Source organism: Anolis sagrei, chromosome 5 (genome assembly GCF_037176765.1).
Source record: "Anolis sagrei isolate rAnoSag1 chromosome 5, rAnoSag1.mat, whole genome shotgun sequence".
NCBI classification, from domain to species: Eukaryota; Metazoa; Chordata; class Lepidosauria; order Squamata; family Dactyloidae; genus Anolis; species Anolis sagrei.
Window position 1 is genome coordinate 134,660,616 of NC_090025.1, and position 27,555 is coordinate 134,688,170.

Genomic DNA, 27,555 nt, shown 5'->3' on the forward strand with positions numbered 1-27,555 from the left:
TCAAAGCAAAAACAATCAATTAAAAACAAAAATATGATTAAAAGAAAACATAGCAAAGCATATCAAATAAATCACAATTAAATGAAACATTGGGGTATAACACTGGGAAACACTGGGGTATAAAAATAGCAACCTTAAAAATCACTCAGACAATACACAACAAAAACACAAAAAAAATAGCCAGAAATACTAAGATGGGCATGATCAGGCTATAAAAAGGACCGGATATGGCATAGTGAAAAACAGTGTAGTATAGGGCCAGGGGATTGGAAGATGTGCAGAGAACAGGGTACTATTAGAGGGCTAGGGACTGGGCATTTATAAGTAGGGACTAGTGATTTTCAAATGCTTGTTGGAACATTCAGGTTTTCAGGTCCCTATGAAAGGAGAACAGTGTAGGGCAGGCATCCTCAAACTGCAGCCCTCCAGCTGTTTGGGCCTCCAACTCCCAGAATTCCTGACAATTGAACAAGCTTGTTAGGGCTTCTGGGTGTTGGAGGCCCAAACAGCTGGGGGGCGTAGTTTGAGGGGCCTAATCTTCCTGGGGATGGTGTTCCAAAGTTGAGGAACCACCACCGAGAAGGCCCTCATCCTCACCAGCCATGCTTGTGACAGTAGTGAGAGCGAGAGGAGGGCCTCCCCGGCAGATCTTAAAACCTGTGCCGGTTCATAGGGGAAGATACAGACAATCTTCATCCAACAGCATTAAAGTGGCTGAATGCAGAAGGGCTGAAAGACAGACTTTCAAAACTAATCATTTTTATAATCTCTCCCTGTATTTCGGAGGAAAATAAGTTCAAATTATGTAAAAATCTCACAGGAAAAGCTGAACTAAAATATATAAAAAGACCTCAGGTTAACATAAAAATAAAATAAATGCAAATGTAAGCATAAGCATCAGCCTATTTCAAAGTATTTTCAAAAGCAAAAGCAGACAGAATTTCACTTGACTAAAATTTTCCCAAAGCCAAGGCAAGTTGGCACACTTTGGACCATTGTGCTCTTATGTGGCAATATCAGACCCAGGTCTTCTTTCTGAATCCTGATAAATAAATCATTGATGAAGTCAGCAACCAGGAGCTGAGAATGTATAGAGGCCTCCAGTGGAAGAGAAAAAGGCCAATGAATTTTGCTAAGCTCAAATAAGCTGTCTGCAATCATTAGCCATTTCAAATTATATAAAAATGTCACAGGAAAAACTGAACTGAATGCAATTGCTATCTATTCCTGATCTACACTTCAACCTACTTTGATAATGACATGAAGTAGGAAGTAGGGCCATAAGGGAAACCATGGCCATGGACACCAGTAAAATCAGCTGGGAACAATATGAACGTATCAGCAATTCACCTGGCTGCCATCCCAATAATCAAAACATCAGATATCCATGAAAAGTTGAGAAATCAGAGGCTCTGGGGTCATATCCAATCTTTTGGAGTCCACAGCTTAACATGTTTTCCTTACCTATTATATCACCATAAAATAATGCACCAAGTTTTGAACATATTCTTTCCCGTTCAACTTTAAACTTGAAATTATGGGATATTTTGGTCTCACTCTTTACTTTTGACTTGACTCACCATTTAAAAGCAGCCTTGGATAGGTTCTCTGAAATTGATCTTGACTATCAGACTGCAAAGTGTTCTTCACTTGTGTGTCTACTACATGAAAATTGCATAGTGCATCTTGGACTAATTCAAAATAAGGCATTTCCATGCACCTATAACTTATCTATAGCACGTTACCATCAGAACTAGCATAAAACTAAGCTTAGTGGGCATCTACATACAAGGGATCCCTTATACTTACTTATGACCTCTTAACACAAGCTGCCAGCATGCATCATGGCAAATCGGGCAACCACCATCAGGAGGCATGAGTAACCCATCACCCCACACCCCACATTGCCTGGCTCGCCAGGAAGCCAATCCTGATTCCCCCCTTGGCTTACTGTGCAACACAAGAAGCCTCCCATGTTGCCATGGCAGTAGCATACGATGGCTCCATGCTAGCTGACCCACAGAGTCCCATCAGAAATTCCTCTGTGTCGTGAGATGGTAGCCAGTGGGCTCCATGGGTAAAATAGGGCTGAATTGTTGTATGCAGCTGAAATAAGCCTCAACATGGTTTCAGTTCTTTTTGGCTCAGCATACACCTGTGGCTCACTCAACTTGGTCTTGATACATCAATATTTATGATGGAAGGAGAACTGGAGAGTTTTCTATTCTATTTGAATTATGTGCACAGAGGTTACAGACTGATCAAATTTACTGCATCATTTAATACAAAGGAGTTATATTACCTGGACATAACAGGAGAAAATGGAAGAGATACCTTTGTAACTAATATGTACCAAAAAGGCAGTTGGAAATAATCTTCTACACATGGCCAGTTTTTTCTTATTCATGATAAGAGGGTTAGCAGCACTGCCATAAATTCAATTTATTATAAGATACATATAATCAAATTAAATATTTTGAAAACTGAAGAGTTGATTGAGAGTGACAGATTGAAATGAGAACCTAGAGATGGAGGACAAATCATGGAAATAGTATTTAAGGCATAAGCAAAACCTCATATGTCTGTATTAATATGTCTACAATGGAGAGGAGTAACGATAGGGGAATCGCTTATATCACAAATTTTGCCTAAACAGTAGGATGATCCATTTTGAAAATCCTTGTACATCATTACTCTGCTCTTAAAACCTTGAAGCTAATCTAAAATAAACTTGAAGGTGCTCTCCACTGGTTTATCAAATCAGTTGCAAGATTGAATTAAACCCCCTATCTGATCTTTGCAAGAAAGATTGTACAGAATTACGATTGTAAGAAGACAGACATATTTAAGTGCAATGCATTCCAATATCTGGAAGCAGCAGAATTCTTTCAACAAATATGTGGACTGGTGAAGTACCCTGAGTAATGTAAATAAAATATTATTTTATTTTACAGAGCTTCTTTCTGTTTGTAGAACTAGTAAGGCCACCAAATGAAGTTATAAACAACCTGGACTGTTGAAGGTGACACAGATCCAAAATGACTCAGAATAATTTTAACTAGATAGAATATGCAGAGCCTCCCCCCCCCCCCCCCCATACACACACTTTTTGGCTACTGTTCCCAGAATCTCCCAGGCCATAAGGTTGAGAGAGTGTGTGGTTGGTTGGGAGAGTGTGCGGATTGTAGCTTTGAACAGCTGCTTTCTAATGGTCATATCTGCTGTTCCAGGTTCTTAAACTGCATAAGACCATCTACTCCATCATGGTGTTACCAAAGGGATCAGCCAAATTCTTATGGGAAGCCTACAGCCAGGGCAAGAGGATTGATATTCCCAGAGGCAGACACCTACTTCAGGTCAAAGATGCAGCATTATAGCATTTGAGAGGTGTTGGAGAACAGAAGCCTGGATACATTGCAGTCAGCCTGCATCTCCTTATATCAACTGATGGGAGGTATGTATTTACCTAAAGCAAATTCCTGGCATGGTACCAGTAGGAAACGTGAGACAGGGAAGAACACAGGAAAGTCAGGAAGAGGAACAGTTGGGGTGCGGGGGGAGCAAGACAATAAAAAGGCCAAAAATGGAAGAACAAGATAGTAGGAAAGCCTAGAGCCATGCCTACATTTACTAAAATAATCCAGAGTGCTGTGATCTGGAACTGCCCCCGTTGAGGTACTGGCATGTCCCTGGGGCCCTTTGATATCTAGATGGCCAAATTGGCCAAGAACAAATAGCAGACAGCACTGCCATTTTGCCAATTAAAAACAGCTCCCTGGCAGAGCCTTCCTGGTCACAACATGAAGTCCAGTCATGTCACAGAAGCAGTGTTGCCAACAAGGCTCTGTTGTGAAGGTAGATCTGTTAACATGTGGACTCTGGATTGGGTTAGATCTAACCTGATCCAGCTGTCTACACCTTAAAACAGTAATATAAGTTATGTGGATTCCTCCCAGCAGTGACAAGGCAAATCTTTATTTAGTTTGTCTAGACTTAGCCTAAGATGAATGTGAGAGCATAGTGGTGAAAAAGCATGAAAGGTAAAAAGATATAAGCTAGAAAGAAAAATGGAAGCAGGACCAATGGTAAAAAACAGGAAACCCAGACTGGAGAAGGCGAAAGCTGGAATAGCTAGGTGATTCTTACTTAAGTGCTAACAATAACGCAGCAGGGTAGCTGTGAGTTTTCCAGAAGCATTCTCTCCTGACATTTCACCCACATCTATGGCAGGCATCCTCAGAGGTTGTGAGGGTAGTATTTTCTCCTGCAGCTCAGCACAACAGCTGGGCACTTAGGAGAACAGGGTGGGTTGTTGCCCTAAGACATGTTTGATGCCACAAGTACACAGTCTGGACAGATGGCCAGGCAGCCAGACTCTAAAAAGTATCAATTATGACTAAATTCTGTTCCTGGCTTGAATGTGTGTGTTCCTGTTTGATTGTGCAGTGCTGACTTGGGCAGAATTGGTCCTACCCCGTAAACTTTGTTTGTGTGGCAGGTATTTCATGAAACTTCTGGAGTGCACAGTTTCTCTGGACAGGACAAGGAATAGAGCTTTTGCAGTGATCCACAACAGTGATTCTCTACATATCAGCACCTAGAGGATTTTAAAAAAGTCAAAGTTTCTGGCTGAAGTCCCACAGTGGCCATCTTGGGAGTCTCTAAATCTTGCAACAAAGTGTCAAGTCTGGACAATGGAAGCAGAAATCCCAGGACCAAAAGGTCTGTATGTGGCCCTCTTCTGAAGTGCCAGGATTTTTTGCCCCTGTTTTAAACCCATGATTTAGTGCTGTCTGGAAGCGCCTCTATCTCCTCTTTCTCCCCTGAGTGAGTTAACTTAGTACAAACTACTCATGCTGATTGTATTCAGTTTTGCTGCAACCAAAAACAACAACAACAACAACAACAACTAAGGACAGAGGGAGAATGTGGTTGAGAGCACAGAGAGAAACTGTGACATTTTGAAAGCAGCTGAAAAATTGAAATGACAGAGGATTAATAGAAACAGTTGAAAGACATGGTCTACAAAATTGGACAGGTGAAGTCTACAGTTGCAGGTTATGTTGAGCTCACTTGTACATTCATACTGCTCCAAAATTAGCATTACAAAATTCAAAATCGGTGATGGTTCCTTTCCATAGTGGTTGTGTAGAAAATGTAATCTCAGCAAATATCTGTTTTCATGCATTTAGATGACAAACAACACCTGCTGAAATTCCCTCTTCCACAAATCATTGAAGATACGGACTCCAGCTCTAGGTTTTACTCTGGAAACCCTATGGCAGAGCTATAAAAAGTTACTTTTTGGGCAAAACCTCTCAGAACATGCCTGGTTTTTTAATCTGCAAAAGTAACTTCTTGAAGATTTGCTCTGATCATGTCCTGCTGGTTTCTCCTGTACAGCCTCCAGTCTTCTTATGAAAGGAATACAAAGGGGGTTTTTTTTGTAAATCAAGTTCCTTTTCTGCATACCTTCATAGATATCTAAGAGAGGACAACCCCATTTTTTCCTGCTCTGTTAATCTTCATAATGGGCAACAATTTGCTATTTGTGGAAATGGCTTTCCTGGAAAAAAATCTGAAGGAAAATTATGTGTTTGTCCCCCAACCCCTGAAATAATCAGACCACACAAAATAGCTGGGTTTAAATAAGGGCAACTTTATTAATAGTTACCTATTTGAACTTTTAACTGTTTAGAAGAAAACATCACTTATTGGCTTTGTCTAGCCTAATCTTTAGCTCTTGTGGGGCGAACAATGTATCCCGCGTAACCTTAATACGGGTAGCCTCTTAAAACACAATATCTTTCAACTTTATTAAGATAACCAAGCCCAGACTCTCATCCCCCCCCCCCCCTTTCCATTCCTGGGCCATTTTCTTCCCCTCACCTTAACACAGATAACTTCAGGTGAGTGTATTCTTTAATGGCCTATCAATTCTGAAGGGGTATGCCTGGGAAATATATTAACTATTTAACTTCTTAAACCATTTTCTGTGATAGCCTATTTAAAACCGCACCATCCCAATTTGCCGCTAACAGTATAGGGTAGGCGAAAAACCCTCCTAGAACATAGGAGGGGAAAAAATTCCTACCCGGCCCCCTAATGGCAACCTGTTATACTGTTCTTAAAGGGCGGGCGTGGTGGGTCGAAGGTCGGCTTCAGAATGGAAGTTTGGAGGCGGGCCAGCCCACTGGCTGGCTCCGCCCCCAATGAGTAGTTCCGGCCGGAACTACTTCTTCCTTCAGCGGAGGGGGACAAACTCCTTTCCCCTCCCAGCGAGCAGGTAAGTGAAAGGCCATTGTCCCCCAACCCCTGAAATAATCAGACCACACAAAATAGCTGGGTTTAAATAAGGGCAACTTTATTAATAGTTACCTATTTGAACTTTTAACTGTTTAGAAGAAAACATCACTTATTGGCTTTGTCTAGCCTAATCTTTAGCTCTTGTGGGGCGAACAATGTATCCCGCGTAACCTTAATACGGGTAGCCTCTTAAAACACAATATCTTTCAACTTTATTAAGATAACCAAGCCCAGACTCTCATCCCCCCCCCCCTTTCCATTCCTGGGCCATTTTCTTCCCCTCACCTTAACACAGATAACTTCAGGTGAGTGTATTCTTTAATGGCCTATCAATTCTGAAGGGGTATGCCTGGGAAATATATTAACTATTTAACTTCTTAAACCATTTTCTGCCACTGATTGGGGGCAAATGTCCATTTTGTCCCCATCACCCCACAAAGCTCTCCAGAGCCGCTCTAATTCCCAACTGCAGATTGCTCAAAAACAAATCGTTGCCCTTGTCTGAGAGATGGATACCATCTGCCCGATAAAGCAAAACATTATCCAGTGTAATATCACCTTGGTGTATAAACGACCCCTGTCGCCGTGCCAACTCTACACGAATGGCCCTGTTAACACGCTTCCGAGCTCTTTCCATTTTCCGGATTTCTCCGCCACCTATCCAATTGAAGCGCGGGATCATTGCGGACCATGCAATATGTGTATGCGGCCACGCCTCCCAAATTGCATTGAAATCGTTGCGCGCTTGCAGATACAAAGCCTTGCCCTGCAGAAGGCCCAAATCATTACCCCCAAGGTGAATTACCAATATGTCTGGTGGAGGGCCCCCGCCAGACCGAAATAACAATGGGATCAATCCATCCCACCTCAAACCTCTCTTTCCTCTCCATTCCACTGAGGCGACGGAGGCAAGACCCATATGCTGGCCATAGGTACTTCTGCGGGCATGGCGCTCGGCCCAGTAGATGTAACTATGCCCGCAGATTAACACCCTCCTTCTATGAACCAGTGACACTCCGTCTGAAACGATAAAACACAACATTAAACGGAAACAGGGCGGACATAGCCTTTGTATGCATCGGATTTCCATCTTCCTAGGCTCTTTATTTTTTCAGCCCCGTAGCCCAGCCTGGCCGCTGTAGATGCAGCGCCAATTCTAAACGAATGAGTACCGAATTTATGTTGCTGAAGACCCAAAAGCTTGAGCGCCTTGTTAGTGAGAGTCCAAAACTGATATTTAGTGAGTGGGAAGCCACTTTTGTGTATGAAAAAATAGCCACAAGCCGCCCCCCTATTGGCCATAAATGTAGTAACTGCCCTCACCGGGCAAATTTCCTCATCATTGCAATATGTCAAGACCACAACTGCCCCCTTTGCACGTTGGTCTGTTTTAGACGATCTGATGGAGATTTGTAGGCCCTCATCTATCAGTTTAACATCTGAAAACAGCAGGGCTTTATTTGACCTGTCGGTTTTCCCAGCTGGCACCAATTCACTAATTCTCAATGCGGCAAAGAAAGCAATAAGAGCAGCCGCGTGAAGGAGCAACTGCTCGTAGCTAGATGAACAAACTTGTGCCCATGTTTGCCTCAAGCCCTTTAATATATTTGGTGTTAGGGGTTCCCTGTCATCCGGCTGGCGGCCATGTTCGCGCGCCCATCCGGATAAAAGCTTGTGTAACCTAAAGTCGTTCGTGTGGTCAGGGAACCCTTGGGCTTTAAGCCAATATGCAATGGCTGCAAGCTTGGATCTAATTGTTTGGGGAGCCAGACCCCGCCTCTTGGAGTAGACACAAAACTTGGCAATATGCTCGTAAGGTGTTGGGGTAATGTTAGGCAGGCTATAATTTTGTTTAAATTCCATAAATTCTTGAATAGTTTTAAGGTACGTTTTCCTAGAGCTTGGTGCCAATGACATAGACATTCCCCGGACTATTTCTTGACTCCAACCTGCCAAAGATGGTCTGGCATAACTTCCGGTCGGACGTCTGCGTTGGGTGCCAACTGTCTGAAACGCTCCATCTGCATGCGAGACAGAGCGTCAGCCAGCGGGTTGTGAATGCCCATCACGTGAAATGCCCTAAACAATATGTTGTACTGAAGGCAATGGAGTGTGAATTGACGAACCACTTCCATTACTCTAGGGGATCTGGATGTAAGATTGTTGATGACTTGCACCGTGGCCAAATTATCACACCAAAAATGCACGGTGCAATTCTGAAAGTTTTGAACCCAAATTGTAACCGCAACCAGTATAGGAAAAAATTCCAGAAACGTCAAATCGGCTGTAATGCCCAATTCATGCCACTTAGCTGGCCAATGTTGTGCACACCAATGGCCGTCGAAATAGACCCCGAAGCCAATTGACCCTGATGCATCAGACGCCACTTGCAGGGCGTCCTTGAGCATCAAGTCCTGCCTCCAAAATGAAATGCCATTAAACTGAACCAGGAATTTTTGCCAGGTGTCCAAATCGGCCTTAATTTGGTGAGTCAACCTAATGTGATGGTGAGGAGCACTGACTCCAGAGATAGCGTCGCATAAGCGGCGTAAAAAGGCCCTACCAGGAGCTATCACCTTGCATGCAAAATTTAAATGTCCAATTAGCTCTTGAAACTCATGTAACGTAGCCTTTTTCTTAAGGCTAAATTCCATGACTCTATGGGTTAAGCTCGTCACCTTTTCTGGGGGCAACCTGGAGTATTGGTTAACAGTGTCAATTTGAATGCCTAGGAAGGTTAATACAGTGCTGGGGCCCTCGGTCTTTTCTTCTGCTAATGGCACACCAAGCTCCTTTGTGAGCTCCATAAAAGAGGCCAACAGCACTTCACAGTCACCCTTCCCAGCTCTGCCAATAAACAAAAAATCATCCAAATAGTGCACTACGCCCTTGATGCCTGACTTAACTTTTAAGGCCCATTCTAAAAATGTACTAAACTTCTCAAAAGCCGCACATGAGACTGAGCAGCCCATCGGGAGAGCCCGATCGAAATAATATAAGCCCTCAAATTGAAACCCTAACAGTTCAAAATCAGCAGGATTGACCGGCAGCAGTCGAAATGCTGATTTTATGTCACATTTCGCTAGCTCGGCTGCGTAACCTCGACTCCTAACCATATGAACTGCGGCATCGAAGGAGGTGTAGTGCACTGTGCATTGGTGCTCAGGTATAGCGTCATTCACCGATGAACCCCTGGGATGGGACAAATGATGAATGAGGCGATACTCACCCTGGGCCTTTTTGGGCACGATGCCGAGTGGAGAAACTCGGAACTGTGGTGTTGGAGGTGAGGCAAACGGGCCAAGTATCCGGCCTTCATTAAGCTCTTTTTGAATTTTTTGACGGACAACGTGTTCCATCCCAATTAAAGACTTTAGATTTCGTGACTGGAATTGCATCCTGGGGCCTTGGGCTGGGATGTGGAACCCATTGGAAAAACCATTTAATAAATAGTCAGCTGCCACCCTGTCGGGGTAACCCCTTAACCATTTATGTAGGTGATCCAGCCTAATTGGGCTGGGCCCCTTTTGAAAGGGGGGAACCAGCTCCATTCCTCTTGGGAAACTGGCCCTCTTTAGGGGTTGGTCGGCCTGGCCTACCTTTAGCACAATTTTTTGCGGAATGGGCACCTGAGCAGATCGAACAGGCGTGTTGAAATTTGCAAGCCCTGCGAGAACAGCTTCCCTGAGAAGAATATTCCCAGCAGAGTGCTTTCTGGCGTTGGGGTTGTTGTTGGGGACTGCCCTGTCGAAAGGACTGGCCCCCTTTGTAATTTTGTATTGTATGGCCGCTATCAGCTTTTTCTCCAATGTATGGCCGCGCCGGTGTCAAGACATCCATCCATAACTGATTGTCAATGAGATCCCATCGACTAGTGGGAGACCGGGCCGCATCAAAGCGAAAGCGCTTATCATACGATAACCATGCGCTGCCCGTAAAATTAACATATGCACAGTAAATGATATTCTGGTATTGAAACAATGACTTTCCCCTGTAGGGGAAAGCTTCCACAAGGATGCCCGCATAAATCATATAACAGGACAGCCAATTCTCCCATGTGTGGTCTACCCGTCTCTTTTTTATTTTGTCCTTAGATTCATCGTCTAGCTCATCTTTTTCTTTTTTATCTAATTCTCTAAAATAGAGTGAAAATATATCAATATATTCATTTTTGAGTATTCTGTCTATAGTCTTTTGAGAGAGATGGGCACCCAATGCTATCGAGCTCAATTTTGGGTCTGCGGGCAGGGGGTATCTGGCCGTGCCCCAAAACTGATTAACATCTTCCGTGACTGGCAATGTGTTGGCTGGCACCAGCTGTAATGTCGTGTGTTGCGATGCTGAAGGCATGTTGGTTGTAACCCCCTGCGCAACTTGTGTGTTAATGCAAACAGGAAGCCCCTGACCCTGGGTCTGATCCCAGGGCCACAAACCCATAGTGTTGGTACCTGTTGATGTGGAGGCCACCACCATCTGGGCAGAAGGGACTCCAGGCGGCGTCACGGCGGTGGGCCCGAGAGAAGCCACATCCTGGTTCGCAGGATCCACCCTTGCAGCCCCCTGTTCCTCTGGTTGCTGTATGGAAGTCTCACCGAGGCCACCTGTCGTTGAGGACTGGGCGACTGCGACGGAGACTGTTGGTGTAGCCCGACCCGCTTCTAAAACGGAAACGCGAGAAAGAAGGGCTTTAAACATTGCTGCTTTACTAGCATGCCTAGCAGGCCTAGGGCCGGCCGGTGCAGCCATCCCCCTTTCTTTCTCCAATTGGTTGACACGAATGAGAAGAGCATTGAGATCTTCTGCCGAGATTCCTTCATCGTCCGATGAAGGAGAGGTCGAAGGCGGGGGGCGCTTTGACGCTGTTCTAGTTGCTGGGCCTTTGCCCTTGGGGCCTCCCACATTCTTCTTAGGCGGCATCCTGTAAGGGAAATAAGCCACAATTGATGATTACTAGGTGATAATTTTTCAATACTTAGGGCTGTGAACATATTCTCCTTTGGGTACATAATGGTTGCATGTCTAATACTGTATTTTTATATATAAAATTATACATTGGGAATTCAAACCCTTTGTCGATTGACAACTTCCTTAATACCGGCCGGTAAGGTAAAGGTAAGTCAACTCCATACATAGAGTCCAGTCCTGCCCGGCTCCGGGGTGAGCGCCTGTATTCCATATGATTGGAAGAACCGGCCTTACCACAGACACCCCCTGGGCCAGATGGCCTGCATGACTGCATGGAATGCCATGAGCCTCTCATCAGGGCCGCGCCTATTGATCTACTCTCATTTGCATGTTTAAAAAACTGCCACGATGGCAGAAGAAAATCACCCCGTGAAGTTCTTCTTGCAAATCTTCAGCGCCGCCCCATAACACGATGGGCCATGAGGGGCCAAAAGGAGCCGGAAATGCCCTTTGTTTAAAGTGATGGTCACACCTCATTATCATTTTTATTTTATTCTTATTAGTAGTATGGGTATTATCACTTGTTAACATTATAAATATATACATCTATATATACATGTACGTATATATATACACATATAAAACACATACACATATATTCACATAGCTGATAGTGATAACTCTACCAAGCATTCGGGAGGGACTGCTGGTCCTGCCCCCTTCTGGCCGACATGAGTGGCTGTCGGCCCTGCCGCCAAAATGGCCGCCAGCCATGCGGCCAAAATGGCCGCTGGCCACGTGGCTAGATCGGGCCCAGCCACGTGGCCCACAATGGCTGCCAGCCGGGCCGCAGAAATCGCCAGCCAGCCAAAGTTAAGGGCAGGTACGCCCCCCCCCCCATGCTGGCCTGGGCCCAAGGGCGACTCAAACACTCCTCTTCCCAGGCCTGCCGCAGCAAACACCAAGACAGCTGGAAGGAAAAGGAGAAGCTCCCAGCCGCAAGCAGGCCGCTCACGCAGCGCTCCTCTTCCAAGCCTGCTGTAGCAGGCCCCAAGCCGGCGGGAAGGGAAGGGGGGGGAGGTTTCCCAAGGTAAACGGGCTGCCTCCCGGCTCCTGGCAAGGCCCGTTTCCCCCACCCGAACTCCCTCCGGCCCGAGGAAGAAGGGAAAGGAGAGGAGAAAAAAGGAGCGGCGATCCTCCCCTTGCGCCCCCGCGGCTCGCCTGAGCAAGCCGGCGGGGGCATCGGAAGGGGCCGCGGAAAGCCCGCGGGACGCCCGCGCCAACCCGCCGCATCCTCGACCATGCTGGTGGAGGATGCGCGGTGAGGCGCCGCCCGCCCGGTGACCGGGGAGACAACCAAACCTGCTCCCGCTGGGGAATGGCTTGGGAGAGGGGACTAGGCCCCGCTCCCAGCCAGCCCCAAGACCGACCTGCTTCTTGCTCCTTCGAAGGTCGGCTTCAGAATGGAAGTTTGGAGGCGGGCCAGCCCACTGGCTGGCTCCGCCCCCAATGAGTAGTTCCGGCCGGAACTACTTCTTCCTTCAGCGGAGGGGGACAAACTCCTTTCCCCTCCCAGCGAGCAGGTAAGTGAAAGGCCATTTTCAGTAAAATTAATATTTAATGAAAACTTTTCAGGGGTAGCTATTAAAAATATTGAAGATTTCATTACTTACTTTTTAGTGTATTGCATTCGGGCAGTAGTAGATAATTAATAATAAAGCTATAAAATTTTGTTCATACTGTGTTATGCTTGAACTGCAATTCTGTAAAAACAGAAAGCAATTGCTTTGAAGTTTTACAGCAATCAGGGAAAATTATTGTACATTAGGGACTTTGCATAAAACAGGCATTTAAGCTGCAATGGAAGAATACTTACCTGGGGGGTAAATCCTATTGAACTCAGGGTGGTTGGCTTATGGACAATTGAACTATTTGCTAATGATTTCGCCTTCTTGCCACCCACTGAGCTATGCAATTTGAAAAATCATATGTGGCTAGAGGCATTTATGTTATAAGAAATAATTAACCTTTATTTACAGAAATGCTTATTTTTGAGATTCATCAATGTAAATTGGATGGTGAAAGATAGCTTCAGATTAGAAGGCTAGAACACACATTACACTTCTCTTATGGATAAAATTTTGGTTAGTGTTCTTGACAGAATTCTTATAGTAACACATGATGCAATTACTTAGAGTGCTTCCAGAAAAATGATTCCTGCTCCTCATAATTAGGGGTATACATATTGATTCAATTTATCCCTGAATTGAAGAGACAAATGAATGCCTGCAAGGGCACTATGGCAAGCCTTCTCTGAATAAATTCTTCAGAGAAAAAGCTAGGATAAGGTTGTCATATGTTGGAGTCATCAGCAATTGCACCAACCAGATTCTGGTTGGAATATTTGTTTTCTCAAGATTTGGTGAGATTTGTTGATTTTTTTCTTGGAGAAAGTTCTGAATGATTTCATGCGAAAGGTAGCACATTTCATTGGAAGACCCAAATGACTGAATCTTAGGAAATCTGGGCCCATCTATTTGCCACAAGATTGCCTGCGGAAATCTGAATACCGGTGAAACCACTCAAAATCTGTTTTCATGTTATTTGTTGCAGCCAGAAAAAGAACACTCATGCTGCCTGTGCCATTACCGCTGAAATGGTAAATGAAAAAACCGAATGAATCCCATTTTGGAAAACAAAGATGTGTGCAGCCCTAATTTACAGTCCATGGAAACCACATGGTATGGTCTAGTCTAAAAACTGAAAAGAAAAATGGGTTCCTCTAAAACTGTGGAGATCAAAATCCACTGATTGTGGTAATATGAAAGTATCTAAATTAACTCAATGTATACATTACAAATACATATCAACAAAACACAGAGCTGCCACATTCACATTAAGCAGAAACAACTGGTTCTTCTCTTGAAGTATGAAACAAAACCTTCATGTGAGTAATAGTCCTTGAATGATAATAAATGTCCTATTCTTTATTGCACACGAGTAGACTCCAGTAGCCACACGAGTCGACTCCAACCTGCAACCAGTTTCGACTCACAAGAGCCTTTGTCAGGAGGTTGGGTCTACAAACAACACATATCATGAATACACATATACTGTTGAACAATTTGTTACATCAAGTTTGTCAATATATATACAGACACTCTACTTACTCGTTTATCGAAAAAGGCTCATCTATATAAAAAAAAGGTTCAACTTTTGAACTTTTTCAACAATGTTCTTGAGAAGTGGATCCTAAAGGGACATGTGGCTAAAGGTAGTATTGCATTGTGACATGAATTATAAGCCATACATAAAGAAATATAATATTTATGAAATAATAATAATGATAATATAATACAGCTAATCTTTGTTGGTCAGTATACTCTGCAAAGTTTTTTATTCTGTAGTGAACATTATCTGGCAGTGAAGTTGCAAATAACAGAAATTTCATCAGTGTTAATGGTGTGCAAATTATGCCCTAATTTGTACTTGTGGATTCAAGTCTTACAGCAGTGCAAAGTAAAATGTTATTAAGAATTAATGAAAAGAGTTCTTAGCCTTTTTGTTTTTCCATAATGCTTACAAAAATTTACCAGGTGTAAAAATGCCTCCAAATTTTCAATACACATTTTTTATTTCCTCTTTTCAACATTTTCCATCAATGCTAATTCATGGTATTTTAACATCTTCCAATAGGGATATATCACATATCATTTTACATATGTTTTAAACAGAGCTTTTGACATAAAATCAAAATGTCCATTATTTTCCACAGTATGTGTAGGTTAGAGTCAATAATTGGAAAAAGGAGCAGGTAGGATAGCTATTGAACTGCTAATGTATGCATTCAGCTAATGATTCCTAACTTACTGAACCTCTTAGTAGGCTCTTTAGAAGCTATACAAAACCAAAATATGAGTTTGAACCACATCACATTTGAATGTGATTATTTTAAATTATCCCTTTTACTGATACCTTTGAAATCATCAACCAAACCCTCTTCTTGCATTATGTACATGAAGGGACCTCCACGTGATTCCCTGGGAAGGTGATGTATCACTGGCCCTGTCCCCTGATGTTTACAAGATCTTGAAAATAAGTGGCCATGCATTGATTGTAAAGGCACTCCATATATTTGGAATCTCACATCTCCAGATTTATTCTTTTCTTTAATGATATCCATGCTTAGCATATGGATATTTAGGAAGATGGGTTAGGGATAGATGCCATGTGTAGAAAGAAGCTTTTATTTACATTTACTAAATAATATGTTGTTGCTGCTGTGTATCTTCAAGTCATTCTTTACTTTTGGTGATCCTAAGGCAAGCTTATTTGTCAAAAAGCAGTTTGCATTTGCTTTTCTTTGAGGTGAAAGGATGTGACTTTCAAACTACAAGAGAGGAGATTCCATTTGAACATGAGGAAGAACTTCCTGACTGTGAGAGCCGTTCAGCAGTGGAACTCTCTGTCCCAGAGTGTGGTGGAGGCTCCTTCTTTGGAAGCTTTTAAACAGAGGCTGGATGGCCATCTGTCAGGGGTGATTTGAAAGCAATATTCCTGCTTCTTGGCAGGGGGTTGGACTGGATGGCCCATGAGGTCTCTTCCAACTCTTTGATTCTATGATTCTATGACTTATCCAAGTCACCCAGTGGATTTCCATGCTAATTGTGGATTTGAACCGTGTGGTCTCAATAGTCATATCCCAATGTTCAAACAAGTATACCACACTGCTTCTTTCCCTTGTGTGTAGTGCACATGAAATAGACTTTATGTCTCTAGCACATGTCTTACCTGTTCCATTCCATTACAGTTGAGAAATACTCTCAATTTAGAAGCTTGGCTGGAATCACAGTAGTGTTGTCATTCTGGCATATATCTGAATGACATCTCTAACAGATTGGCGTTGTGTTGGTGTGTAAAGGGTTGGTGTATAAGAGATTGTGTAAAAGGCAGAAGCCAGGCCCAGGTTGCTGAAGCAAAGTGGAGCTGAGGGGTGGAGCAATCAGGCAGTCTCTATGCCAGAAGTGCAATTGGATTGGCTGATGAAATTGGAGGGGAAAGCTCAGTAGCTGGAGATGTGCAGGTCCTGAGGCAGAAGGAAGAATATGAAGCAGCCATTTTAAGTTCAGTTAGGAGTTTGGTGGGGAAGAAGAAGGACTAGGAGTTTTAAAAGAGAAAAGGAAGAGAGAAAGGAAGAGATTTGGGAAGTGTTTGTTATTATGAAAGAAACCTCTTTGAAGAATGATAGTTAATAGGCCTCTATAGTGTTTAGAGTGCTGAAGGAAGGGAGAGAGATTTCAAAAAGTTTTAAAAGATTCCTGTTTAGATTTTTGTGTGTGGAACTTTGTTTTAAAGAAACTCAAGATAGAAGTACCATCCTCTGTAACAAGAAAAGCCTGACAAGTTATCTGCAACCATTTTGCTTATTGATTGTTCAAATTAAACAACAATTTCCTGTTTTATTACAACTAAAGTCTTTGTGTGACTTTTTATACAATTAAAGGAGGTGGTCTAATGAAATAATAAATTGGTGGCAGTAAAAAGAAACCTTTAATAAATAATTGGAGGCAACAAAGGCAAAATATAATATATGGTGGTGGCTTCCCACTGTCTGGCTGAGTGAGAGTGTGTATGCACTGGTTCCTTCACGGCCTCACCTATGGCTAAGCCTGGTTATTTGCTTTATGTCCTCCGTCTTGTGTGTGTGGTGTGGCTGAGGCAAATTCTGCCTTCTCTCCCTCCATTGTTTGTGGCAACTGGTGGCAGTTTGTTATAATAGTGCTCTAGAAAATCTATATTGTGCACTGTTTTCAGACAGGGATAATATATTATCAAATCAGAGTGATACTATCAAACTGAAGTAGATGTTCATTTGTCTTTTGCTTGGGCATGGTAGAAGAGACAGCATAAAGTGAACTGTTGGGTTAAACATCTCCAGCCTTGAAGAGTCTTTTGGGAGAGTTGATTTTGGATGTTGCTTTTGTGCTCAGTGGTATTTTATTGTACTGTTGTGTATAGCCCCAGGTCCTCTGCATGATCTGTGCATCTACTGTGAGAAAGTCAGTAAGAGACTTGTTTGGTGGATGAGCTAACAGCCATAACTCTCTATATAGCTGCAGCCTCCAGCTGTAGACCTCAGTGAACAATAGCTCAGCTTTAAAAAAATACAAACAGGCATGTTTGTATGGGCATTTAGCAGGGGATTGGGGGGGGGGGAAGTGGAGTTCTTTATCAGTGCTTACACAGACTACTGAATACAGATAGCAAGGGAGTTTTTACAATTACCTGCAATAGCTTCAGTATGTTTGTATTCTTGTTGGAGTTTGTAGGTACCTAACTACACCTTCAGCAGGTTGGTGGCCATGTTGAAAGAGAAAGCCCCAAAATATGATTCATGTTCTTCTATTCATCATATTAGAGAGCATTAATTTTTCTTGAAAGAGGAGTGAAGACTGTTCTGGATGAGAAACGCATAAGGGATGCTTTTGAGGATGAGGTCAATTCCCAAATGCAAAAGATAGACATTTGCAGTTCTGTTCCTGGAAATGGACTATAGTTTATCGCAACTTTAATACCATTGCATCAAACCCCCTGTTTTGTTTCAAGGCTGTTGCAGGCTTAAAAAGAAGGGAGGCAAGATGTCTGAAGATGTATCAAAATGGCATCTAAATTTTCATTTGCATGTCAAACATTTGGGGTGTATGGTTTTGGAAGTAAAAAAATCACCTTGAATGTACAAAGTCACACTTTTCTGTTTCTCTCTATTGTACTCAACTAGCATGGGGGGGGGGGGGTAGTAGTGATGGTGGGATAAAATAAATATTATATTACTCATCCAAAGAAAACTTAAAGTAGTTGTATACAACCCCACTAGGGTTGATTCTCATTCATCTTGTCTACATTTTATCTATACCTATAGTGCCTTTCAGATGTCTCTAAATATTCTGCCTATTGCCCATCCAAAAATATCTATTGCTTCCCATTCAGATTAGTGGCATTTATGTGAGAGCACTGAGAAAAGAATAGACCACTTGGCAACTGTAGAGGAAAATGATAGACTTTATCGCCATTTCAGACACTTCTCACAGAGAGCACTATCAAGTGTTGGGAACAGAGTATTTGTGAGTATATTATGCTGGATTGCAACAGAAAAAGAAAGAAAGACAATGAATGGTTTCAGACACATCCAACATTTAAAAATATTCACTAAGCCCTGTTCTGAGGCAAATCAACAATACTATATTCACAACGAGCCAAAATATTTCAGAGATACATTCTGAATTCAATTAATGGCTACTTGTTCTCTTAAATTGGGGGGGGGGGGTGACTAAAATGATCAAATTTCTGGGTGCCATGCCTTATGGGGAGCATCTGAAACAGCTGGGTATGTTTAGCCTGTAGAAAAGAAAGTTGAAAGGAGACATGATAGCCAAGCCATGTATAAATATGTGAAAGGATGTCATAGGAAGAGGGAGCAAACGTGTATTCTGGTGCCCTGGAAAGTAGGACTCGGAGCAATGGGTTCAAATTATAGAAAAGGAGATTTCACCTGAACATTAGGAAGAACTTCCTGACTGTAAGAGCTGTTCAGCAGTGGAATTCTCTGCCTTGGAGTGTGGTAGAAGCTTCTTCCTCAGAGGCTTTTAAACAGAGGCTGGACGGCCATCTATAACAGATTATTATTTAAAATGACTTAAATGCTTGGAAGCTGCAGAGACTTTGCCACCAATACACAATATTCTGAGGTATCTTTAATGTGGAAACAGGCTACCACCACATTCAAAAGAGGTTTTCATTTTTTGTTTGACCAGAGCTTTTAAGTAAGCTGGAATGTGCTGAATCCGCACTCAGGGCTCAGAACACTGAGGTGAATAACAGTGAGATTTTTCCAAGTAGTCGCTGCCACCAATCTGGGAACTCTGTTTCCCTAATCTGCTATGGAACTTCTTCACATAGAGACACTTTAAGACAGTTGTTGATTAACAAAGAACAAAGTTGTTTATTTGTATGGTTTTCAAAAACACAGGCACTTAAGCATAACGGTTGCAAGAATGAGATGAAGCTTTTGGTTGCTTTAAGACAGTTCTGTACTTGGTTCCAATAACAACTCTTCACTCCCTCAGGAAACTAGCAGACTTCCTCCTGACTAGAATTCCTTTTACTTTAAACAGTCCTTTCCCTTGGATCTGTTTATAATCTCTATACCAGCTATTCTTCACTAATAGCTAACTAAATTCTCTAACTAACCACTTTGGCTTCACTAACTTCTCTCCTATCTCTTTCTCAAAACCTAACTCTCTTCTTCAACACTCAGACCCTCACTAAAACTGTCAAATTTTAAAACGCACTCCTAAAGGCAATTTTTCTTCTGCACTCCAACTAAGCTCTGCCCACTTTCTCCCAGCCAGTCACAAAGGTTCTCCACATTTCCCTCCAGGATGCTTATAAGCTCCACCTGCCCTTGGAAATAATTAACCTAAGATGGATGCCCCCATGCACCATCCCACAAAATGGCTGCCAAAACACTTGGGCCTATGTCCTGAGCTTTTCCCTGACCTACAGGTAGGCAATTCATTACACCATCTGTTTGGGGTGTTTTGTGTTTTTCCTGCATGGCAGGGGATTGAACTAGATGGTCCAACTCTATGATTCTATGATTCGTAGAACTTTGCTGGTATGTAGTTATTCAAATAATTGAAATGTAGAAGGAAATATTTCCATGTAAAACTACAACAGTATACCTAATTATTAACTACAATCTTGATCCTCACATAACTTTCAGACAATGTCTATAAAAGCCCTAAAACATAATACCCCCAAATCTTTAGTTATCAATGTAAGTGGCTGAAATTGTGAGAATTTTTTCTTCTGATAGTTGCACAAAAATATTTAAATATTTTGTATAAAATTAGACTTGGTAGATAAGGAATATGAAACATAAATCTATTTCCTGTTTATATTTGGATTTCATCTCCAACATATTTCATTATATAGATGCAAGTATTCCTAATGTGGGGCAAGGATCCAAAATACAGAACACAAGCACTTTGAATAAGGTATGCTTGACATATACAAAAATAATAAGAACAGTGACAGCAAGAAATATAAAATCAGAAGCCACCATAATATTTAAGACCATTAGGGCAGTGCTACTCAATGTACTTGTCTTAAGCCATTGGCTGCTAATTCTAGAAAAACTCCCAGGAAAGACAATTGTAGTCAATGGCCACAAATAAGGTTTCAATTTCTGGCAGTTTGGGGAAAAATTCAGTCCTTTACAACATTTTTCCTTTTCCTTATGTGTCCTTTTTGCCTTTAGGGTAGGGAACGGTCAATAACAAGTGAAAACTACTTATGTAAAGCTCCATGTACACTGATGGAACAGTATACATAAATGACCATGATCATCACTGACATCAACAATATCATCCCCCCACCTCCTCCTGCTCCTAACACTCATCATATAACCCAAGAAACAATACACTGGGATATATGAATGGATTCTGGCTCTACCTGAGTCTGTGAGTGCTACCACTGATACTTTGAACTTTATTATTCCTTTAAAATATGCTGTTTTTACACTTTTAGAGGCTCATAGTTCATTTAAATTGGTTCCAAAATTTCCAGGATGAAAATATGAATGATGTTTCATTTCCTTTTGATCACTGTCAGGCTCTAGCTTAGAACTGTGGTACATCAGATTGTTTTGGCCTGAAACCGTAAGACAACAATGAGGAATTGGGAGCTGCATTGCCAAATTGTTGTTGTTCCCAGTTTGGTAACATTTCCAATTATTATCCTGCCATTCCACTTCTTAGTTGCTTTTATAATACTCTTGATCACACTGTGATGTTGTTTGGCCACAATGTCCTGGCTTTCTTCTGTGAAACATTAAAGACTGTGCAAACTTACACAAGTCATTCCAATTTTCAACTTGAAGCCTTCTGCATCCTGCAATAAATTCAAAATATTGCCCGGGGGTACTGCTGCATTTTTTAAATAGATGTAATGCTTTCTTGATTTTGACAAAGCACCCTAAATTTCTTCCATTTTCTGTTGTTGCATCCAAATGTGACTTCTGTCACTGCATTATTTCTTACACCCTCTGCATGAGTAGCCTTTAGCTCCTCTATCTTTATTTTTCTTACTTTATTTTTCTATCTCTCTGTGGAAGTTGTGGACTTAGGTCCAAAGTTGAGGGCACTTGCTGGAAGAGAGGTCCACTTGTAGGTTTATTTCCAAGTTGAGGACATATAAAAATACCTGAAACACAAAATACATTAAAAATCCTAGGGATGAATGTGAACCATCATGCTACCATACCCACTTTTAAAACTGAACAGCACAGTCACCTTCTAAGTAAATGAACAACAAGTTCACTAAAATGCATTGTGGGAAAAATTATAAATAATAGGTTTGAATATAAAGTGTGATGTAACAAACAGGTTTTAAAGAAGACTGTAAAATGAGACATCCATGTTAAGAAAGCATGTACATGGCCCATTGCAGTAGATACTCCACCTATTCCAGTTTAGACTGACAAATTCAATTGAATCATCTTTAATATTCATTTTATAGTATCAGAAAAATATTTTTGGTTACTTGGAAAATTTAGCCTATTATTGGCTAGAATCCAATGATGACTCGGTTTTGTACAATTGACCTTGATACTGAAATCCTTTGGTTTTATTTTCCCATTTCCTGTGGGAGCAAGTGGCCAGGGACAATGCTGGATGTGGGATCCTCTGTATTGTGGTCCAAAAAGCTCCACTATTATCTTCTGATCTTAGTCCATTACAATTTTCCCCTGTTGTTGTTTTTTTACCATCTTTGTTTGCTGGAGTCTCACAGAGGCTACCCCATGACACATAGCCACTTCCAGTGGTTGTACATGGAAATATGTCTCATCTGCATGTGAAGACAGTCAGAAGACTTCATTTTTAGGAGTTGGGTATTTCCCAACTCCTGGTTGAAGACATTGGTGGGAAGCAGAGGAAAACTGGAAGAGAACTGGAAAATGTCATGGGATAGCTGGCCAGCCTCAAAGATGGACCTTGGCAGAGAAGGCCATGTCCCAAACATAGTTTTCCCTGCTTTCTTCCGCTTCCCCCCTTCCCTCCTGCCCATAGCAGGCCCGTAGCCAGGATTTTGTTTCGGGGGGAGGGGGGCTGAGTTCGGTGGGGGGGGGGGGGCTGAGTCTGAGTGAAAGAGGGTCTACCCTAGCAAACCTTTTGTATCGTTACCCCAATACCCCCATGCATATGGGATATATTGAGTATAGTGATCACATCATGATATGAATAAACATAGCAGTTTAAATAATGCACTAGTAAGGCCTTCTCGCGGACCACCATCAGAATTTCGGGGGGGGGGGGTGAAGCCCCCGAAGCCCCCCCCCCCCCCCGCTACATGCCTGGCCCATGGTATAAAGTCCTTCCTCTTTTTATAAATCTGTATTTTTTCTGCACATTCCTACATCTTCTCCTTCATATTAACTCCAGGGTTTGGTCAAACTAAATGGAAGTATATGTCTCTGGCCTAAGAATAAAAAAACACTTCAGCCTGCTGTCATTGTTCCCTTATTGACTTCTGTTCTGGGGAAATAATGCTTTGTGTTATGTATTGTTCCAATCTTCTGTGCTAGGTCAGGAGACTTCAGACAGATCAAAGGAATATTGTTGTGATTTTCTCTGTGGCTGTGTATTTAAACTGTTGGGGCAGGCATCAAGGATAATGTTATAGCAGCAGGTATAAGCAGACATGGGGTTAAACAATGCTAGAGGATAGGGATACTTGCTGAACAGAACTTGGCATTTATCTGTAATCAATGACACAACGTAAGGATGCATTTCAGTGATCCGATATTCTGGACAATGGCACTGACCTCTCCAAAGCTCTCTGTGGCAGGCCACTACTTGCACAACAGACAGCCTCCCAGTCTCAAACAGATGCTTACATACAAGAAGACACACAACAGGGATAGGGAGATAGGTACAAGTTCTTACCACAAACTCAGATGCAACTCTGCCCACATATCTACTTGGGAAATTTTTATCACAAGATCTAAATACTTACCCATTATCAGTGTCACTTGCTGATCCTCTAATGTGATACATGCCATCCTCTTTCAATGAGGCCCTTCAGCACTCTACACTGGCAAAGCAGAGGATAAATGGACATAAATCAGACATTAGGAATAGGAATACACAAAAACTAGCTGCAGAACATTTCAATCTTCATTGCCATCTTAGAACAGCTGTACCTAAACAAAACATTATGAAGGAAGATTGGAAAGAGAAGCAGAATATATCCATAAACTCCAGTCCATTTACAGTGGATTGAACAAAGACAATGTTCAATCCACTGACACACAACCAATATTACAACACTAGTTAACAACTCAGGGCACTTCCAGACTACACTTAAACCTGCTCTGAAGCGGGTTTACATCCCCACCCCCATAGAAAAACCTGGGCTTTTCTGATGGGGTGGCTACATACCATCAAGGTAACAACTGGGATGGTATCCAGCCATCCCATCCCCCCCGCCCCAAAAGCCATAAAAACTGTTAAAATCTTACCGGGCCTCCCTGCATGCCTCCTGAAATGTATCAATGATGTGCCAGGAAATTGAGGGCAGAGGAGTGATTTTCTCTCCCCCCCCCCCCCCCCGCTTCCTGGAGCATCATTGGTATGCCCCAGGAGATGTAGAGTGAGGCCTAATGGTGGTAGGTTTTTAAGATTTTAGGGATTTGGGGGGGGGGGGGGTTGGGAAGAGGGTGGGTGCCATCTTGCATCTTTAGGCTCCAGGAGCCTAAAAGGTGTGAGATGGGTGTAAGGATGCCCCCCCCCCCCCGGGTAGTTCCAGGACTACCTAGTAGTATGACCACACAGGGCCCATAGTCCATTAGAACTGGACCTTTCAGGAAGACCCGGATCTAATTGGCTAATTACTTCAGTATATAGCAGGATTTTCCTGCTTTGTCTCAAATCAATTCACTTTTACTGGAGGCATTGTTTGAATGCATTTGGGGCCCTGTCTTAATGGGCCCCCAAGCCTCATGAGGGTCCTCTTGATCAATTTATCACATTTTCTTTCTGGTACCACACTACATTCCACTATTCCCTCCACCATTCAGATGGTTATCTACTCACCTTGAGTTTAGGCAAAAAATTTCCATCCTGTTTTTGGATATTATCACATTAAGCTCCTAAAATACTTTCTGCCACTGCAAACTCACCTTAATGGAGTATGACTGTCAAGCCTCATTCTTACCATGCCAAGCCTAATGAAAGCACTTTGAAAGAACTCAAAGTGTGTTTACCTTATCGCAGCTGCAGAGATGCACTTTATACATTTCCCCTCTTCATACATTCCCCCTTTTTATTTTTTTTAAATGAGAGAAATACAGAGCTCTGAGAGTTCAGAGGTTCATAGTTATGTGCCTCTTTGTTTCCAGGTTTTCAGAGTAGACTCTATAGGGCCAAAATAAGGTGGACTGACTGTTCAGCTACTGTGAGGAATCCAGGCAGCAAACCGATTGATTTTGCAGCTGAACAGCTACATCCAGGTCTTAATGCAGGTTAAGAAGATGTGGGATTTATTCTGTAGTTTCCAGGAAGTTCTGATGGGATTCCAGAGTTTCAGAGTTGTGGAAAACTGAGTTGAACTGCATCCAGCCTAATCCACTGTCTACATTACCAATGGATCCATCAATGTATCATTGACAAGAAGCAGTTCCCTTCCAGAGGCTCCCTTGCAACATCGCTTTTGGTGATGTTACACCAAGATGCCTAGCCATTTGATGAGAAATGTGAGGTCATGAGCAAGTATCTGGTAGAGAGTTGTGTTTACAGCAACACAGGTGGTGGTGACAGCTCCAATGTGCCCTTGATTTGGTCAGCTGTGTGAACAGGGCTTCTCCCGAAATCAATCAGAGCAGCTTGGAGCTCTGTAACCTGGATTGCTTGGGTAAGTAGTATAGATGTGGCCTCAGTCTATGAAACCTTGTGCTACCAACTTCAATATTTTCATTTAGTCTCTAAGGTGCTACAAGATAAACTTACAGCAACCCACTGCTACAAGATATTTTTGCATACTGATAATAACCAATAGCAAAATATAAATGCTTGATGAAATACTGCCAAAAGCACATTTTAGGGAAGCCGTTAACAACTGGTGGGTGGTTTATGTTTACAAACAAAGAGCCAACTCTTTAGCAAATATAAAATAGCAGGTTTGTCAGTGGTTTGCTACTTACAATTCAGAACCTATATCTTCTTTTATTTAGTTTAGATTTTGCTATGGGGTTTCCAGGATTCAAATCGCATTCAAAGCATCCCCAACAGATGGCCATCCAGTGTCTGTTAAAAAGCCTCCAGAGAAGGAACCTTTACCATACTATAAGGCAGAGAGTTACACTATAGATTGGCCTTGAGAAGAATGTAAAGCACCCTCGTCCCAAATATCCCACCATTGTGCAATCAAATGCACAAGGTCATCATTCCATTTATACTATTTTACTATTAAGGTATTATCTTTGTGATCTTGCCAGGCAATGTAACCATTTCACATATTTTAGTTTCCATTGCCACCAACCATGTCTTTGCAAACTTTTGATCCTTTTTAACACACTCATGCAATCACAGGATTGGTTACTATAGTGAACAGGAGGAGCAGAAAAGGAGGTACGGGTAAAAGATAAAAGAAGTGAATACCTATTTAATTTTTTTCTACACTTGAAAATTTAATTATTTAGGAGGATAGGAATTATCAATATGTTTCATTTGTTTCATGCCAGAACATTTGTACTGTTACTACAAATAATTAGCTATTAGCTGAGCTTAGTTTACTTCCTTAATAAGAACAAATTGCCAATTTCCCTTGTTTTATCTGCACTGTTGTTATTTGAATCAGAGTAACTCAGGGGTCTAAACCTGGTATCTTCTCCATAGTTAGGAGTCACTCAGCTGCTCCACAGCTTCCTGATATTTGATTGATATAATTTATATCATATTCCTCTTTTCTTCAAAAAGCCCACGTGTCTAGCAATTGGCATAAACACATCTTAGAAATACAAATTACAAATATATAAAATAAGGGATTACAGCCGTTTCATAACAGTACAAACAAATTTTGTCGTAATTGCTTGGCATCAGTAGATAATAAAGTATCTACATTTTCAATATCAGACCTTACTATTACTAATCCAAATGATATATTTCTAGTTTTGAATGTTCACAGAATAAATTGATTCTCCCCAATACCTACTCCTGTGTTATTTCAAGATCCCAAGGACAAATAAATATATTCTTAGTGGCAATCTGTTCTATGTGTAATACCCATCTTCTAAATGGTCACCACAGCCCACGTTAAAACATCTCCCAGAAGCTAAGAAATAAGGTAGCTTCTTGTAATTCATATACCTTTTAATTGCTAGAATTATGCTATGATTTAGAGTTTTCTCAGATAAAGATACTTATCTAATATGTGCTTGTATTTGTAGACTGTTCCTTCTTGAGCTATTGGATTGAAATGAATTGAAAATCTGACAAATAAATGTATTCTCTCCCTTTACACAGAAAACAATTTGGGAGGGTCGTTACCACCAGATTCTAAAACCTAGACATCTCAAGAGACAGTACAGATTCTTTTAAAGTCTTAAAGGTTTGAATCCTTGCTCAGCCATGGAAATCGACTGGATCATCTTGGGCAAAATCACATTCTCCCAGTCTCCGAAGAGGGAAAAAGCAACAACCTTCTAAATAAATCTTGCCATGAATCCCCTGTGATAGATTTGGCTTGAAGGCACATGCCACCACCACAAAAAAAGAAAACAAGCAAACAAACAAAACAGAAGCACTCCTTTTAATGCAGAAACTACAAGTAATGGTTGGAGAGAAGGGACGTTTAATAACAGTTTTTGAGTTGTTCCCTCTGCTCATCACACTTCAGGGAAAATCAGTGAAGCTGAGTCTGCCATTTATTTTAAAAAAGAGATTAATAGATATTCATATAGTATGTCAGAAAACAGGATGGGGCTTGTGTAAAATCATTGTAGTTTTTCTATGTTTTATGCTTACCCATATAGTTTTATGCTTACCTACAGTCGCTTTAAAAGCTGTGCATGAATTATATCTTCAGCATATTTCAGATTCTGGATACTTTCTACTGAGAAAGTGGGATTTATAAAAATGTAATGCATGGCTTAAAAAGAGGAGGAAATATGCTGAGGCTGAAGTTTACATTTCAGATATCATGCAGTCACCAGTATTAATTGAATATTTGATCATAATTCTAACTAATTGCAGAAAGCATAATATTTTTGCATTTCATAAAGAACCT

The 27,555-nt window shown here is 41.8% G+C and overlaps 1 protein-coding gene across 1 annotated transcript; it reads right to left on the bottom strand.

Moving 5' to 3' along the window:
• Positions 1-7,347: 7,347 nt before the first annotated feature.
• Positions 7,348-8,229, bottom strand: LOC137097128 (integrase/recombinase xerD homolog). Its single transcript, XM_067468493.1, has one exon. The coding sequence runs from the start codon at positions 8,227-8,229 to the stop codon at positions 7,348-7,350; it is 882 nt and encodes a 293-aa protein (XP_067324594.1).
• Positions 8,230-27,555: the final 19,326 nt, after the last annotated feature.

Excerpts from the sequence above, each read along its gene's own strand:
- LOC137097128 (XM_067468493.1), bottom strand. The coding sequence starts at position 8,229 with ATGTCTATGTCATTGGCACCAAGCTCTAGGAAAACGTACCTTAAAACT.